At 34.9% G+C, this 13,890-nt stretch overlaps 1 protein-coding gene across 4 annotated transcripts in view; it reads left to right on the top strand.

The window, feature by feature from the left end:
* Positions 1-13,890, top strand: part of CCDC152 (coiled-coil domain containing 152) — a 30,717-nt gene that overhangs the window by 8,318 nt on the left and 8,509 nt on the right. For all 4 annotated transcript variants that reach the window (XM_032337490.1, XM_032337491.1, XM_032337493.1 and 1 more), the window contains 2 exons: positions 1,835-1,903; positions 13,800-13,864. In XM_032337490.1, coding sequence (XP_032193381.1) covers positions 1,835-1,903; positions 13,800-13,864 — 134 coding nt within the window. The remainder of the gene's footprint in view (positions 1-1,834; positions 1,904-13,799; positions 13,865-13,890) is intronic.

Raw genomic sequence — 13,890 nt, 5'->3', positions numbered from 1 at the left:
TTGGTTGTCAGAACCATCATACATATAAGACTAGTCTTATATGTGAGGGAGGAAGGGAATTATCCATAGTTTTATTTTACAGATAGAGAATGTAAAGATCATACAGGTTGAGTAGATTGTCTAGGGTGTCATAGCTAGAGAGTGAAAAAGAGGAAACTCTATTCTTGTCCCTCAGACTCCCAGTTTCATGGTTTCATCAGCATATCCTATAATTCCTAAGGAAGTAGTGAAAAGCAGATTAACAGCAGGATTTGAAATGGGGAAAACCTATGTTCAAGTCCATCCTTTCCAATTACCAACTCTGGAATCCCGGGCAAGTGACCGAACTTCTATGGGTGACTGCCCCCGTCTTTATAAAATCAGGCTAATAATACCAACCTCTCAGAAGCATTTTGAAAACTAATTGGGATAATGTTTATAATGTACTTAGTGTAATGCCTGGCAGAGTAAACATTCAATAATTGGTATTTTTATACTAGATAACTTTTTATTATTAGATACAAATACATTATTTAATATTTAACTATCAAAACAGATGCCTTTTGTCTGTTTTAACTATCAAAACAGACAAAACTAGAATGTCAGAATGTCATATGAGTGCATACTGGCTGAATGTCCATCTTTGGCCTCTAAAACTGAGGGAAAGAGAATAAGACTCAATATTTATTAGCTGTTAAGCCAAGCACATTCGGTTGAAATTGTCCTACTTTAAAAGAAAAAAAAAGGAAAATTTTCCTTCAGCTTTACAAGTTTTAAGATTTTAAAGATATTAATTTACTCTTGTGAACTTTTCATCACTATGTATTTAGCTAGTATAATTGTAAACTTAAACTAGTGCAACCTGTGCTCCCGAAGCTTCAGTAAAAATTCAGTAGGAATCACTATCAGAAAGAATCTTTCTCTGATTCTGTTTCTGCCCTCTTTCCAGGGCCTCTAACCAATTCATATTTTCAGCACTCTTCTAGAGTGCTCCTAGGCTGGTCTTCTTTGTGATAGTAAAGTAGTTAAGTTCAAGTCTTTACTGCCTGACTGCTGGGGTTCAAGTTGTAGCTCTACTAATTAACTAGTTATAAGTGTGACCTTGGGCAATTTATTAAACTTCTGCATGTCCGTTTCCTCAGAAGTAAAATGAAACAAATATTAGGACCTACCCCTCAGGGTTAGGAGGGCTAACTTATTCAATATTTGCAAAGCACTTAAAATAGCAATATAATATGTTATTTTCAGACCAGAGCTTTACCAACCTTTTCTTGCTTCAGTTTACTAGAGTATTGCCTGTCTATCAGTCACTCAGCAAATATTTATGGAGTGTCTGCTATGGACCACAGCTACTCTGAATACTAGGAAGAAATGTGAACAGAATGGAAAATAGTCCCTGATATCCTGGGCTTACAGCCAAGTGGACTGCTTGACTTAGAGAAGTTTCCAGCTCTTTTGCTACCCACTAAAGGCTTATCTATTGCTAGTTATAACCAAGAGTATATTGAAAACTTATATTCACATGACAGGGTGTAAAAGCTTTCAGTGAAGGCCCCAGACATATCCAAGTGTACCTTCCTTCTAGGGCAAATATTTTTAAAGCATATGGAGTGGGGGATCCCTCCTATGCTGAATTTTTTGTAGGTAGAAAACTCATAACCAAATCCCAGGATGCAGTTAGTTGACTTAAAGGGTGATTAAAAAGTACTTATTAAATTATCTTTAAATTATCTACTTTGAGATTGCTAGTTGCCTTAAGATCTCATAATTGTCAATTAAGTATTTTAAGCCTTTCAACTTTGTGACAGTAGTTCTAAAATAAAAACAATTTTCAAATATGTCTTTCATATTTTAGAATGTGCTACTCTTCATAATATGATAAAAGGGCTACAACAGACCATTAAATCTCAACATGATTTGAGAGGTAAGTTAGAAAAAAAATCTCTAAAAATATGTTATATTTGAGTAGCTTTAAAAATAGAGTTTTTACATCATTGACCGTAAGTTTCTTCTAATCTGGTCTTGTTAAATTCATCAGCGAATGACAAGACTCCTCACCAGCAAATCATACTTTCCTAAATTATTAGGAAATAAATGCTAGGAGCAGGGCAATTCAGACTGATTCTGACAGGGACATCAAGGGGGATGTTTTATAATTGGTCATAATAATTCTCTCTATTATTTTCAAAAGTTTAGGAATATATTTATTCTTGGGGGTACTCTTGGTCTTTAAAGACCTTGTGTTCAGTTTTGAAGGGTATTTTCTTACTAGTAGTTACATGATGAATATACTACTCAAACTGCATGATAGTTTCCTACTTAATTTTCATCATAAATGAGGCTATGTTTGTGTAAATGAAGTCAACATCTCCACTTACCTTATTTTTGCTAGTCATGCTAACCCAATGTGCTTGTTCATTGACGAAATGCACAAAGCAAACAAGTGTTTTGTCCTGTTCTGATTTAACTACAGTGCAGTGTTTATGGGATTTTCTTCTACCAATAATCATATTTCTTCACCAATAATCATATTGGTGATTAGATGAAACTGCCTTCAGAGTCCCTCCCAATATAAAACTCACTTCAAACAAAAATTTTTCATTTTAGTCATCTTTTTTATCATAAAGTACTTTACATATGGAGGTGAAACATAATAATCTTACACATCATTTATTTGCTTTGGCATGTTATTCCTTATTGTTTTTTTGAATGTTCTAATTGAGACTTATCTTTAAGAATTACTATTAGTTCTTACTCCCCCCACCATTGTTTTACCTTAAAATATTTCCTCAAGGGTTGATGGAACAAATATAAAAATTGTGCTAAAAGACTTCACATTTACACTGTCAAAGCAGCATCTGCAGTACAGAAAGGATTCATTTTCCTATCGATACACCACTAAAAGCTGTTGTGGAGATCAGGGAAGGTAATAGATGGGGAACAACACCATCTCCAGTGCCTGTTCTTTTGGCTGAGTCCCTCAGACTTCTGATCCCCTGAGGTCCCACAGATTTTCACTTTTTGGCTCTAGCAATCTGCTCACTTTTTTCAGCATTTGAGTCCTATCCCACACCTAGTTTGGGCTTTAATTTTCCCATCTCAATGCTGAGGTTCAAAACAACTTTTCCCTTCTCTGTGACTAAATAAATACACCTAACTGCATTTTAGAAGTTGTGAATGTTCATAATCCTTACAGTCCTCTTATTCTAGGATTCAAATGGTATTTAACTTTTTCTGGGATTTTGTTCAAATAAAACATCTACCAGAAAGTTATTTTGAAGCCCCAGAAAGTTAATGTTTAATATATTCATTACTGAATTACAATTATTTTTGTAAAAAAGATATCAAATATTGATCAATGGTCAAGGATACAATCTTTTCACAGGTATAATATCCTCTCTTTGAAGTAATGTGTGTTTGGAGTTTAAAGCATGGATATGTGTCCTTAGAGTATGATTCATCACAATATATCAAATGATAGGGATTTTTCCTATATATTACTGTGTATTATATTATATGCTAGTTTAGGAGAACCTCAGTAATTCTTTGTATGAAAGATAGTGTCATTCTGCCATCTAGCTTATGGTTAGTTACTACCAGGGCAAAGAAAACAAGATTCAGAGATTTTTGTTCATTAGACGAGAATTCAGAAATTTAAGAATTCAAACACATGGGGGTACCTGGGTGGCTCAGTTGTTTAAGTGTCTGCCTTTGGCTTAGGTCATGATACCAGGGTCCTGGAATGGAGCCTGGCATCAGACTCCCTGCTCAGCAGGAAGCCTATTTCTCCCTCTCCCACTTGCCCTGCTTGTGTTCCTTCTCTCGCTGTGTCTTTCTCTGTCAAATAAATAAATAAAATTCTTAAAAAAAAAAAATTCAAACACATGGGCAGGGTGTTGTAGAGAAAAGAAACACAAGAAATCAGCTGCAAATCTAGAGCTTCGCTAAAATCAGTGGAATTCAAGCTTACTTTTGCCAATTATCTCTAGATAATTTCTTGCAATTTAATATTGCTTTTTTTTTTCCTTGTCTGAACTAAACCTGAATAACTTGAATGTATTTAGGCCCATACTCTATCAACGTAGGTTTCCAGAAAGACATTGATTTTGTACAGTAAAGTTGTACTATACATAACAATCAATCATAGTAAGCAAAATGATTAATCAAAATTGATCACTGATCAGAATGTTTTTAAAAGGATAATAGCACATGATTGAGTGCTATTTTATGAAAGAATAATCTGAGAAGGTAAGCTAATCAAAGATTAGTTTTCTCCTAAAGAAAAAAGTATTGCTCGAATTAAAAGTAGTTTGAAAAATATAGAAATACTTCTTTCAACACACAATTTAACATATTAGTTTCTATTATATCCTTGGAAAAATGCTACATTTATATAAGTACATTCTATGTGGGGAAATGATCTGCTGTGAGTATATATTTCAGAACCTTCATTATTTAAAAATTGCCTCCTTCCAAAAGAGATTTGCTAAAGGCACATTAAAAGAAACCTAAGCACAAAACCCATAAACAAGACCAATTACATAATTTGCAGGGCCCCACGCAAAAGTGAAAATGTGAAGCCCAATGTGCAAAAGTTAGGGGAAAAGTAACATTACAGGTTCTAAAATATAAGCTCTCTGCTCGGCAGTGAGCCTGCTTCCTCCTCTCTCTCTCTGCCTGCCTCTCTGCCTACTTGTGATCGCTGTCTGTCAAATAAATAAAATCTTCAAAAATAAATAAATAAGGTTCTAAAATATAGAGCTTTTTTTCTTCTGTGGTCTCTCTCAACTTGCCAGGGTTTTGTACTTTCTGTTAATGTTGCTCTAGGCAAAAAATAAATAAATAAAAATGTTTAACTAGGAGCATTAATATTACCATTCATCTTTATATTGTACATGCCAGTTTTAAATTCAAAGATACATAATTAATTCACAAAAGCACACAACTAATACTTCATAGCTTGTACATGCACATGCACATCTGTTTCATTCTTACCACAATAGTGAAAATGCTGCACAAAACTACCTAAACCATTTATTATTCATTTTACTTCTTGGTCCCTGCACATTGTACCAATACTCCCCACCTTCACTTCCCAATGAACAAAGAACTAAAAGGAAAAGGAACTATGAATTTTCCTATCTTTCTCTTTCCTTTCATGTCATCCTTTTAAGCATAATAGAGGGAAATAACAGAATTAACCAAGGATATGATAGAGCTGCTTGGTCATTCATGTTTCTTAGAATGCTATTGCTTTCTTTCTGCATTTGAAGCAAGTTCTAGGTCAAAAGAAAATGAGGGCCCTTGCTCACTTAGTTGTAGATGGAACATGTTTACCTTGTACTTTACCTTTGAGTTTTGCTGAGCTCCCAGGCATCCTAAGTCCACCAGAATTCTGTGCTCCTGGGGCATTGCAGATACAGCATATGAATGTAGTGGCAAGGAGCAGTGGCCGTGGACAATGCCCTTACCTTCTCTGCTTGCACACATGCTCCATTGTCCCACTGGAACTTACTTAAAAATGTAAGTTCAGAGACCAGATTATTAAGTTCAAAGACCCAATTGTTAAGAAAGTCTAGACATTGAAGGCAGGATGTTAAAGCAAGGATAGCCCCCTTCTGAGGGCAGGGTCCCATGCAGCTGCACAGATTGTACACAGATAATGCAAGTCCTGCTGATGATGAATAAGAAGAGAGTTAGGAAAATACTTTGATCAGTAGCCTAACTGAAAGGGTAGTTGCTTCAGTATAGCACAAAAGTTAATACTAAATCTAGAAACCAAGGCGAAACAAAGTAAGACAAAGAGCAACTTGGGCAGTTATATAACTATTAATTTCCTATTTAAAAAATAATAAAATAAAAACACTCAGTTAATTAAAAGACAAAAACTTTTCCAGGAAATGAGTTAATGCTGCTGGAGGAGAGTTCCAGTTTAAATCAACACAGCCTTAATTCAGGCAACCATGTAAGGAACTTTAATGTACAACTATCTAGCTCATTATGGAATGAAATTATTACAAAGCTAAGCAATTCAATCATCAATGACATTAAAAAAAGCCAACTCACTGTAATCATATAATGAATACAAAGACAATGTACACTTATGGACCTCCCGGTTCAATACCAAGGGAGAATAACTAATTTTAGAAAAATGTATCACAAGATTTAGAGTCCAAGAGAATAAAAGAATTTTGTCTAGGCCAGAGAATATCAGGACCAGGTGGACTCTACAATGATGCAAAATGCTATTTGAATTTACAGATACTCCAGCCAGAGCAGCAAGAGCCTTACACCTCAAGGAGGTAGCCAGAGTGGGAATCCGTATTTGAAAATCTAACCTAGACTCTGGTAGGGTGATGAAAACACAAGAGTGCCAACAATAATCTGTGTTGTTTGTACTACAAATGAAAGGCTACATAGAGCCAACTGAAGTGTAATATAATATTAAGGAAGTTAGCTATTTCTTCAGTAGATGGCTTTCGTTCACAGATAAGTTCTGTGGTTCTATTTAGCATAATTATAAATGTGCCTAAGTCATATAATATGCAATAGTTTAACTTTTAGATGGGTTAATCAGTTTTGCTGGCAGAGGGAAGATTTCTTGTTAAAATGTCAGTTTTCCTCAAGTTAATATATACATTTAATTCCATTTTAATTAAAATTCTAAACTGGCGATGGGGGAGATTGTATAAAATTTTCAAGCTCATTTGATAGAAGAAACAAATAAGAAAACTGAAAAGTAAGAAGAATGTGGAAGAGGGGGAGTTTTGTTACCAGGTAACGACATGCTCTGAAACTGCTGTAATGAAATCAATATGGTATTGGCATGGAAATTGAAACCTACATCCCCAGAAAGAATAGAGAACTAGATTCTAGAAACAGGCCCAAATATTTGTTAATGTAAAATATGACACAAGAAATATTTCAATTTGTTGGAAAAAGAATGGCATTTTAACATGGTGCTAGCACAACCAGCTTTCATCTGGAAGAAAAAGTTCTTCCTTGTTCCTTCTTCCTTCTTCCTTCTTCATGTAGTATCTGAGGTTTCCAGATTGACTAAGAAGACACCCCACAGCTCTAGGTTGCATTCTGCATACAGCGAAAGTTATATCCTGAATTTTCTTTTACATTTTTATTGTTCTTTTTTACACTGCAGGTTTATCCATCTGGAATTTATTTTTAATGTGGTAGGAAAGAGTCCAACCTTTTCTTCCAGATGAAAGCTAGTTGTGCTAGCACCATATGTTAAAATGCCATTCTTTTTCCAACAAATTGAAATATTTCTTGTGTCATATTTTACATTAACAAATATTTGGGCCTATTTCTACAATCTAGTTCTCTATTCTTTCTGGGGATGTAGGTTTCAATTTCCATGCCAATACCATATTGATTTCATTACAGCAGTTTCAGAGCATGTCGTTACCTGGTAACAAAACTCCCTCTCTTCCACATTCTTCTTATTTTTCAGTTTTCTTATTTGTTTATTCTGTCAAATGAGCTTGAGGATTATTTTATACAATAAAATAATAAGAAGAAGAAAACTTTACATGTTATTTTGTCACAGAAAAGTAAAAAGAAAGTAATTTATTTGCAAAACAATATGTTTCAAATAAAAATGTTTCCAAATATTAAAAACAATATGTTTTCAAATAAAAAATTTTAAAAACTGCATTGGTATTTGAAAAACAGTATTTTTCTGGGATGCCTGGGTGGCTCAGTTGGTTGGACGACTGCCTTCGGCTCAGGTCATGATCCCGGAGTCCTGAGATCGAGTCCCGCATCGGGCTCCCAGCTCCACGGGGAGTCTGCTTCTCCCTCTGACCTTCTCCTCACTTATGCTCTCTTTCACTGTCTCTCTCTCAAATAGATAAATAAAATATTTAAAAAGAAAAGTATTAAAAAAACAGTATGTTTTCAAATACCAATGCAGTTTTAAAATTTTTTTATTTAAATTCAATTTAGATAACATAAACTGTATTATTAGTTTCAGGGGTAGAATTTAGTGATTCATTGGTTGCATATAACACTTAATACTCATCACATCCTGTACCCTCCTTAATGCCCATCACCCAGTTACCCCATCCCCCCAGTCACCTCCCCTCCAGCAACCCTCAGTTTCCTTCCATTGAGAGTCTCTTATGGTTTGCCTCCTTCTCTGTTTTCATCTTATTTTATTTTTCCTTTTGTTGTCCTATGTAATTTATATCTACAATATACAACGTGTTCTACAAATTGACTAGCAGGGATAAATAGAATTTTTAAATGGGTAAAATATATGAATAAAACTATGGAAATTGGGATGCGTGGGTGACCCAGTCATTAAGCATCTGCCTTCAGCACCGGTGGTAATCCCAGAGTCCTGGGATCAAGCCCCCCATAAGGCTGCCTGCTTGGCGGGAAGCCTGCTTCTCCCTCTCCCATTCCCTCTGCTTGTTTTCCCTCTCTCACTGCATCTCTATCAAATAAAATCTTTAAAAATATATATGGAAATGTGTATATGTATGCATATGTATGATCCAGAGGTTAAGTGCAAGGGGAAAAACTGATAAGGAAACACAATTACACCAGGGCTGTGGAAGTGGGAGAAAGAAGGAGGGAAAAAAACAGAGAAGAAGAAGGCAGAAAGAAAATGAAAGAAAGAGAAGGGAAGAGTGTCCTAAAAGAAACTCAGCATATATGATAGATCCTATTTATATAAAATCATAAAAATGTATGTAGATATATGCATAGAAAAACTGCAGACTTGAAGGAATGTCCATTTTTAGGAAATATTTTTTTGCAAAGTAATATATATAATACAATTTTATATTGGTAAAAAACAAAACCAGTACAAATGTATGATATGTTTATAAATAATTATGTTAGCTGAGAGAAAAGTTTTGAAAAAATACAGATAAGGCTGCTAATATTGATAACTTCAGTGAAGTAAATGGTCAGGGAAGGTGTGTAGAGATGATTAGCTTCCCTTTACAGATACTTCACTTACTAAGAGAAGCAAGTATACCTTTATAAATTAGAAAACATCAAATACCCTTTTCTTTCATCTTTCAGTAATAGATAATTCAACATTTCCAATAGATACATAGGTATTAGTTGCCTAGTTAGCACAACGTTTTTTAGGCAGCATCCACCCCTTAATTATTGTGACAAAACAAAACAAAACAGAAACAAATTTTAAAAACCTTAAACTTGAAAATCATATAAAACTGAATAACAGAAAGTAAAACTCCTTTGTTATAGAGATCAAAATCCTCTAAAATCTCCAGTTTTCCTAATTCTAAAATACATACATTCTACTAACAAGACGCATTTCACCACTATCACGTTACAAGACTACTGTGTCCCCATGGTTTGACAGTCCAATTGGAGTAGGATGATGCAACTAATGAACAGTTGAACACTACATCAAAAACTACATATAGGGGGGTGGGAGCTCAGGGTACCAGGTGGTGGGTATTATAGAGGGCACGGATTGCATGGAGCACTGGGTGTGGTGCAAAAATAATGAATACTGTTATACTGAAAATAAATAAAAAATAAATTTAAAAAAACTACATATAGTAATGATGCACTATATGCTGGCTAATTGAACATAATAATAAAAGAATAAATAAACAAATAAGAAGTAATAAAGGAATGGGAATGGGGAGGGGAAAATATATCTGAAGTCATTTGTTCTAAAGGCAGTAGTGTAAGGTAAGCATTTTAGTTGAAAATATTATCAATTCAGTTAGTAGGCTAATTGAATTTAAATAAAAAAAAAAAGTTAGGGTGAACCCAGGCTCTCTATTATAATAGCCAAAATGGCAAAAAAAAACCCATACAATTTAAAGAGAGCAAGTGTCTGTCATGAAGTCACATGTCATGGAGACATGGCAGAGATGTTGGAATTACTGGACTAGAATTTTAAAACAACTATAATTAATATGCTGAGGATTGTAATGGACCAAGTAGCATGCAAGAAAATACTGGCAGTACCAGTAAGAGAGATGGAAATCCTAAGAAAGAAACAAAAAGGAATGCTAGAGACTAGAAACACTATAACAGAAATGAAGAATGGTTCAGTAGGCTTATTACTACAACAAAGTAGAATTCATCTCAAGTATGCAAGACTGATTTAACATCAAAAAATCCATTAATTTAATCCAGAACACCAACAGACTGAAAATACGATCATATTAATAGATGCAGAAAAACTATTTGAGGGGCACCTGGGTGTCTCAGTGGGTTAAAGCCTCTGCCTTCGGCTCAGGTCATGATCCTGGGGTCCTGGGATCGAGCCCTGCATCGGGCTCTCTGCTCAGCAGGGAGCCTGCTTCCTCCTCTCTCTCTGCCTGCCTCTCTGCCTGCTTGTGATCTCTGTCTGTCAAATAAATAAAATCTTAAAAAAAAAGAAAAAAGAAAAACTATTTGACAAAATCCAACACCCATTCATGCTTAAAAAAAAATAAACTCTGTAAACTAGGAATAGAGGGAATGTACTCAACTTGATTAAAAAATCTATAGAAGTCTACAGCTAACACCATACTTAGTGCTGAGAAATTTGAGGCTTCCTACTAAGATCAGGAATAAGGCAAAGAGCCTATCTCACCACTCCTTAAACATTAAACTAGAAATTCTAGTTAATGCAATAAGATAAGAAAAGGAAATAAAGGTATACAGATTGGGAAGGAAGAAGTAAAACGGTCTTTGTTCATAGATTACAGTATCATCTATGTAGAAAATCCAAAAGATATGAAAAAAGGAAAGAAAAACCTGGAACTAATAACCAGTTATGGCAAGGTTGCAATATACAAGGTTCATATATAAAAGTCAATTGCTTTCTTATATACCAGCAGTGAATAAGTGAATTTGAAATTAAAACCACAATACTATTCACATTGACAGCCCCAAAATGAAATATTTAGGTATACATATAACAAAATATGCACAAGATCTATATAAGGAAAACCATAAAACTCTGAAGTAAATAAAAAAAAGAACTAAGTAAATGGAGAAATAGTCCATGTTCACGGATAGGAAGACTCAATATTGTCAAGATGTCAGTTTTTCCTAACTTGATCTATAAATTCAGTGTGATCCCAATCAAAATTCTGGCAAGTTATTTGTGGATATCAACAAACTGATTCTAAATAATACAGAACTGGAATTATTGTTACCCAGATCTAGTGTCTGGTTCAGCCTTGTCATTGGTCCTAGTTAATTACTGAACTCAAGCTCTGGTCTCTATTTCACAATGGTTTTGAATTAGTCTTGGTGCCATGCCTACTCCTGGCCTAATTTTAGCTTTGAGCACCATTTATGTTTGGCTTAGGTGCAGATCCTGGCTCTGTTTCGAACACTTACTCACACACACTATATCAGAATGGGATTTTTCCTGGTCTAAGTATATCTGCTTTTCCTTAAAACACCTAGAAGTTAACAAGAATGAGTATAGGAAACTGTCAGGCTCTACTCCTTCATCATCCTGTGTCATGAGAGGGCTTTTAGTTATATATAAAAAGATGTCCACTATGGTAGGTTGGAAACAATAGGGCAAATTAAAGATGCAAAACCATATTTTAATACATTTCATTTTTTAATTTAAGTTTTACATGAATAGACATTAAGTAAATATAACTATATTCTCAATAATGTTGCTGTAGGATAAAACTCTCCTTCCTTTTTAGCATAGATATCTAGTTTAGAATATCACTTATCATCTCTTTTGGGAGTGGTTTTATTTCCCTTACCCATTCTGTAATACCAATTAGACTAATCCTCAAATATGGATCAATCCAATCATACATTACAGACCCATATTAATTATAAATCTCAGTTTCAATTATACCCTTCATTTACCTGGCTTTTCAAACTTTTCACTCTTCAAACCCCCAACTTTAAATTTGTTTCTCTTTCAACTTATTTTATTTTCTATTTCACAGAAAAAAAAATGAAAGCTGTCAGACATAAACTACCTCATCCTTTTTTATAGATTTTTATTTATTTGAGAGAGAGAGAGAGAACACGAACTGGCGGAGGAACAACAGGAGAAGCAGACTCCCTACTGAGCAGGGAGCCCAGATGATTCCTGAGCCATCCAGGGATTCCAGGATCATGACCTGAGCTAAAGGCAGCTGCTTAATGACTGAGCCCCTCAAGTACCCTGTAAACTACCTCATTCTTATCATCTACTACCTCTTCTTCCCGCCACACCCTTCCCAAATATATACATATCTGGACATATCCTTACTATCTTCCTTCTTCACTTAAAAAAACAAAGAAAGAAAGAAAGAAAGAAGGAAAGAAAGAAAGAAAATCCTTCTTCCCATCCAGAGTTAACTCTTCCACTTGGGTTTAACTCTTGTCTCTCTTCTGGGGTATTGTATCTTCAGTTGTCCCCTCTTCTGTTTTTCATTTCTCTTTCTGCTGTCCATCCCCCTCAGCATTTAAACAACTCAGCTTTCTCCCATCTCTTAAATAAACAAGAAAACAATGTTTCCCTGTCATTGGATTTATTCCTTCCTATTGCCCTCACTCTTTCCTTTTACAATCAAACCTCAAAAGAATGGTCTATACTCACTATCTATTTCCTCATCTTCATGTAGTTTTCATCTTCACGTGGTCTTCAACTGACAACAGTTGGGCATTTCCCAAAGTTTTCAGATTCTAAGTGCTTTCATTTGATCTTTTTATTGCATTTATTGCCATTGATTATGACCCCTCTAACCTTTCCTTTTTTAATCATCACTCTCCTGCATCTCTGGACGCTTTTCAGTCTCCTTTACAGGATACTTTGCTTTGGCCACTTATGAATATTTCTCAACCTACCAGAAATATTCCCTGAATATCTCAAGCAATCAGATTCAACGTGGTAAAGATCTGCACTCATCATTTCACTCCTAAAAAGTCTTCCTCCTTTACTTTTTCCCAAACTGATGAACATTTTTCATTTACCTCAACAAATTACCCAACCTACAAAGCAAAGTACCCCCCCCTTTTTTTTGCCTCTGCTATTCAGGCAATCACTAAGTCTCTCGTAATCTTACCACCTTACTATCTAAATCATCTTCATTTTCCTTTTGTGTCCTACTGCCACTGACCTAATTTAGGATCTTGTTATTTCTTACTTGATCTATTTTTACTAATACCCAATTCTCTAGGGTCAAAACTCTCCCATTCATCCTTTACACTGCCAGATAATTTTTTTAACCTATAACTAATCATTTCACTTTACTGTTAAAAATCCTTTGACTCCATAACCTATAAAATAAAATTTAAAGTCATTCATACAGAATATGTCCACCTTCTGTTAGGATATGGCTTCACCCTATTTAGTACGTCCTCCTCACAGTCTACACTCCAACAGTACTCTACTTGAATTGTAATTTTCCCAAACATGCTATACTCACTCAAATCCAAGGTCTCTGCAGTTTTCTGCATGTGAAATTCCTCCCTTCAGCATGGAGTAACCCTTCTCATTTAAGTCTCATTGCCAGTGGTTCCTGTTCTGTAAATCCTTTCCTGACCTCCAGCTGATTGATGCTTTTCTTCCACGGGCTCTCATGGTATTTCAGACACACTGCCATTACAGAGCAATTATCATAGCATTTTGTAACTACTTCCACATCTGTTTTACAATTACACTCTTCTTTGAAGAGCTATAATTTTGTTTGTTTTAACATTCCCAGTGCTATGCACAGAGCCCCCCGCCCCATATAGTAGAGGCTATATGAATGCACTGTATGCATACATGAATGGAAACTTGAAATGTTAAATGTTTTCCCATATTAGTTAAAAAGTACTATGTACTAGGATGCCGTCTGGTGATTTTTACACAGGTGAAAATGAACAACTAAAAAGAAGTGCTGATTTTATGAAAGAAAATTTTAAATCTCATGAACAGGTGAGTTTATATACTTTTATGTTCAG

Source organism: Mustela erminea, chromosome 3 (genome assembly GCF_009829155.1).
Source record: "Mustela erminea isolate mMusErm1 chromosome 3, mMusErm1.Pri, whole genome shotgun sequence".
Lineage (NCBI taxonomy): Eukaryota > Metazoa > Chordata > Mammalia > Carnivora > Mustelidae > Mustela > Mustela erminea.
This window is presented reverse-complemented; position numbering and strand designations above follow the sequence as displayed.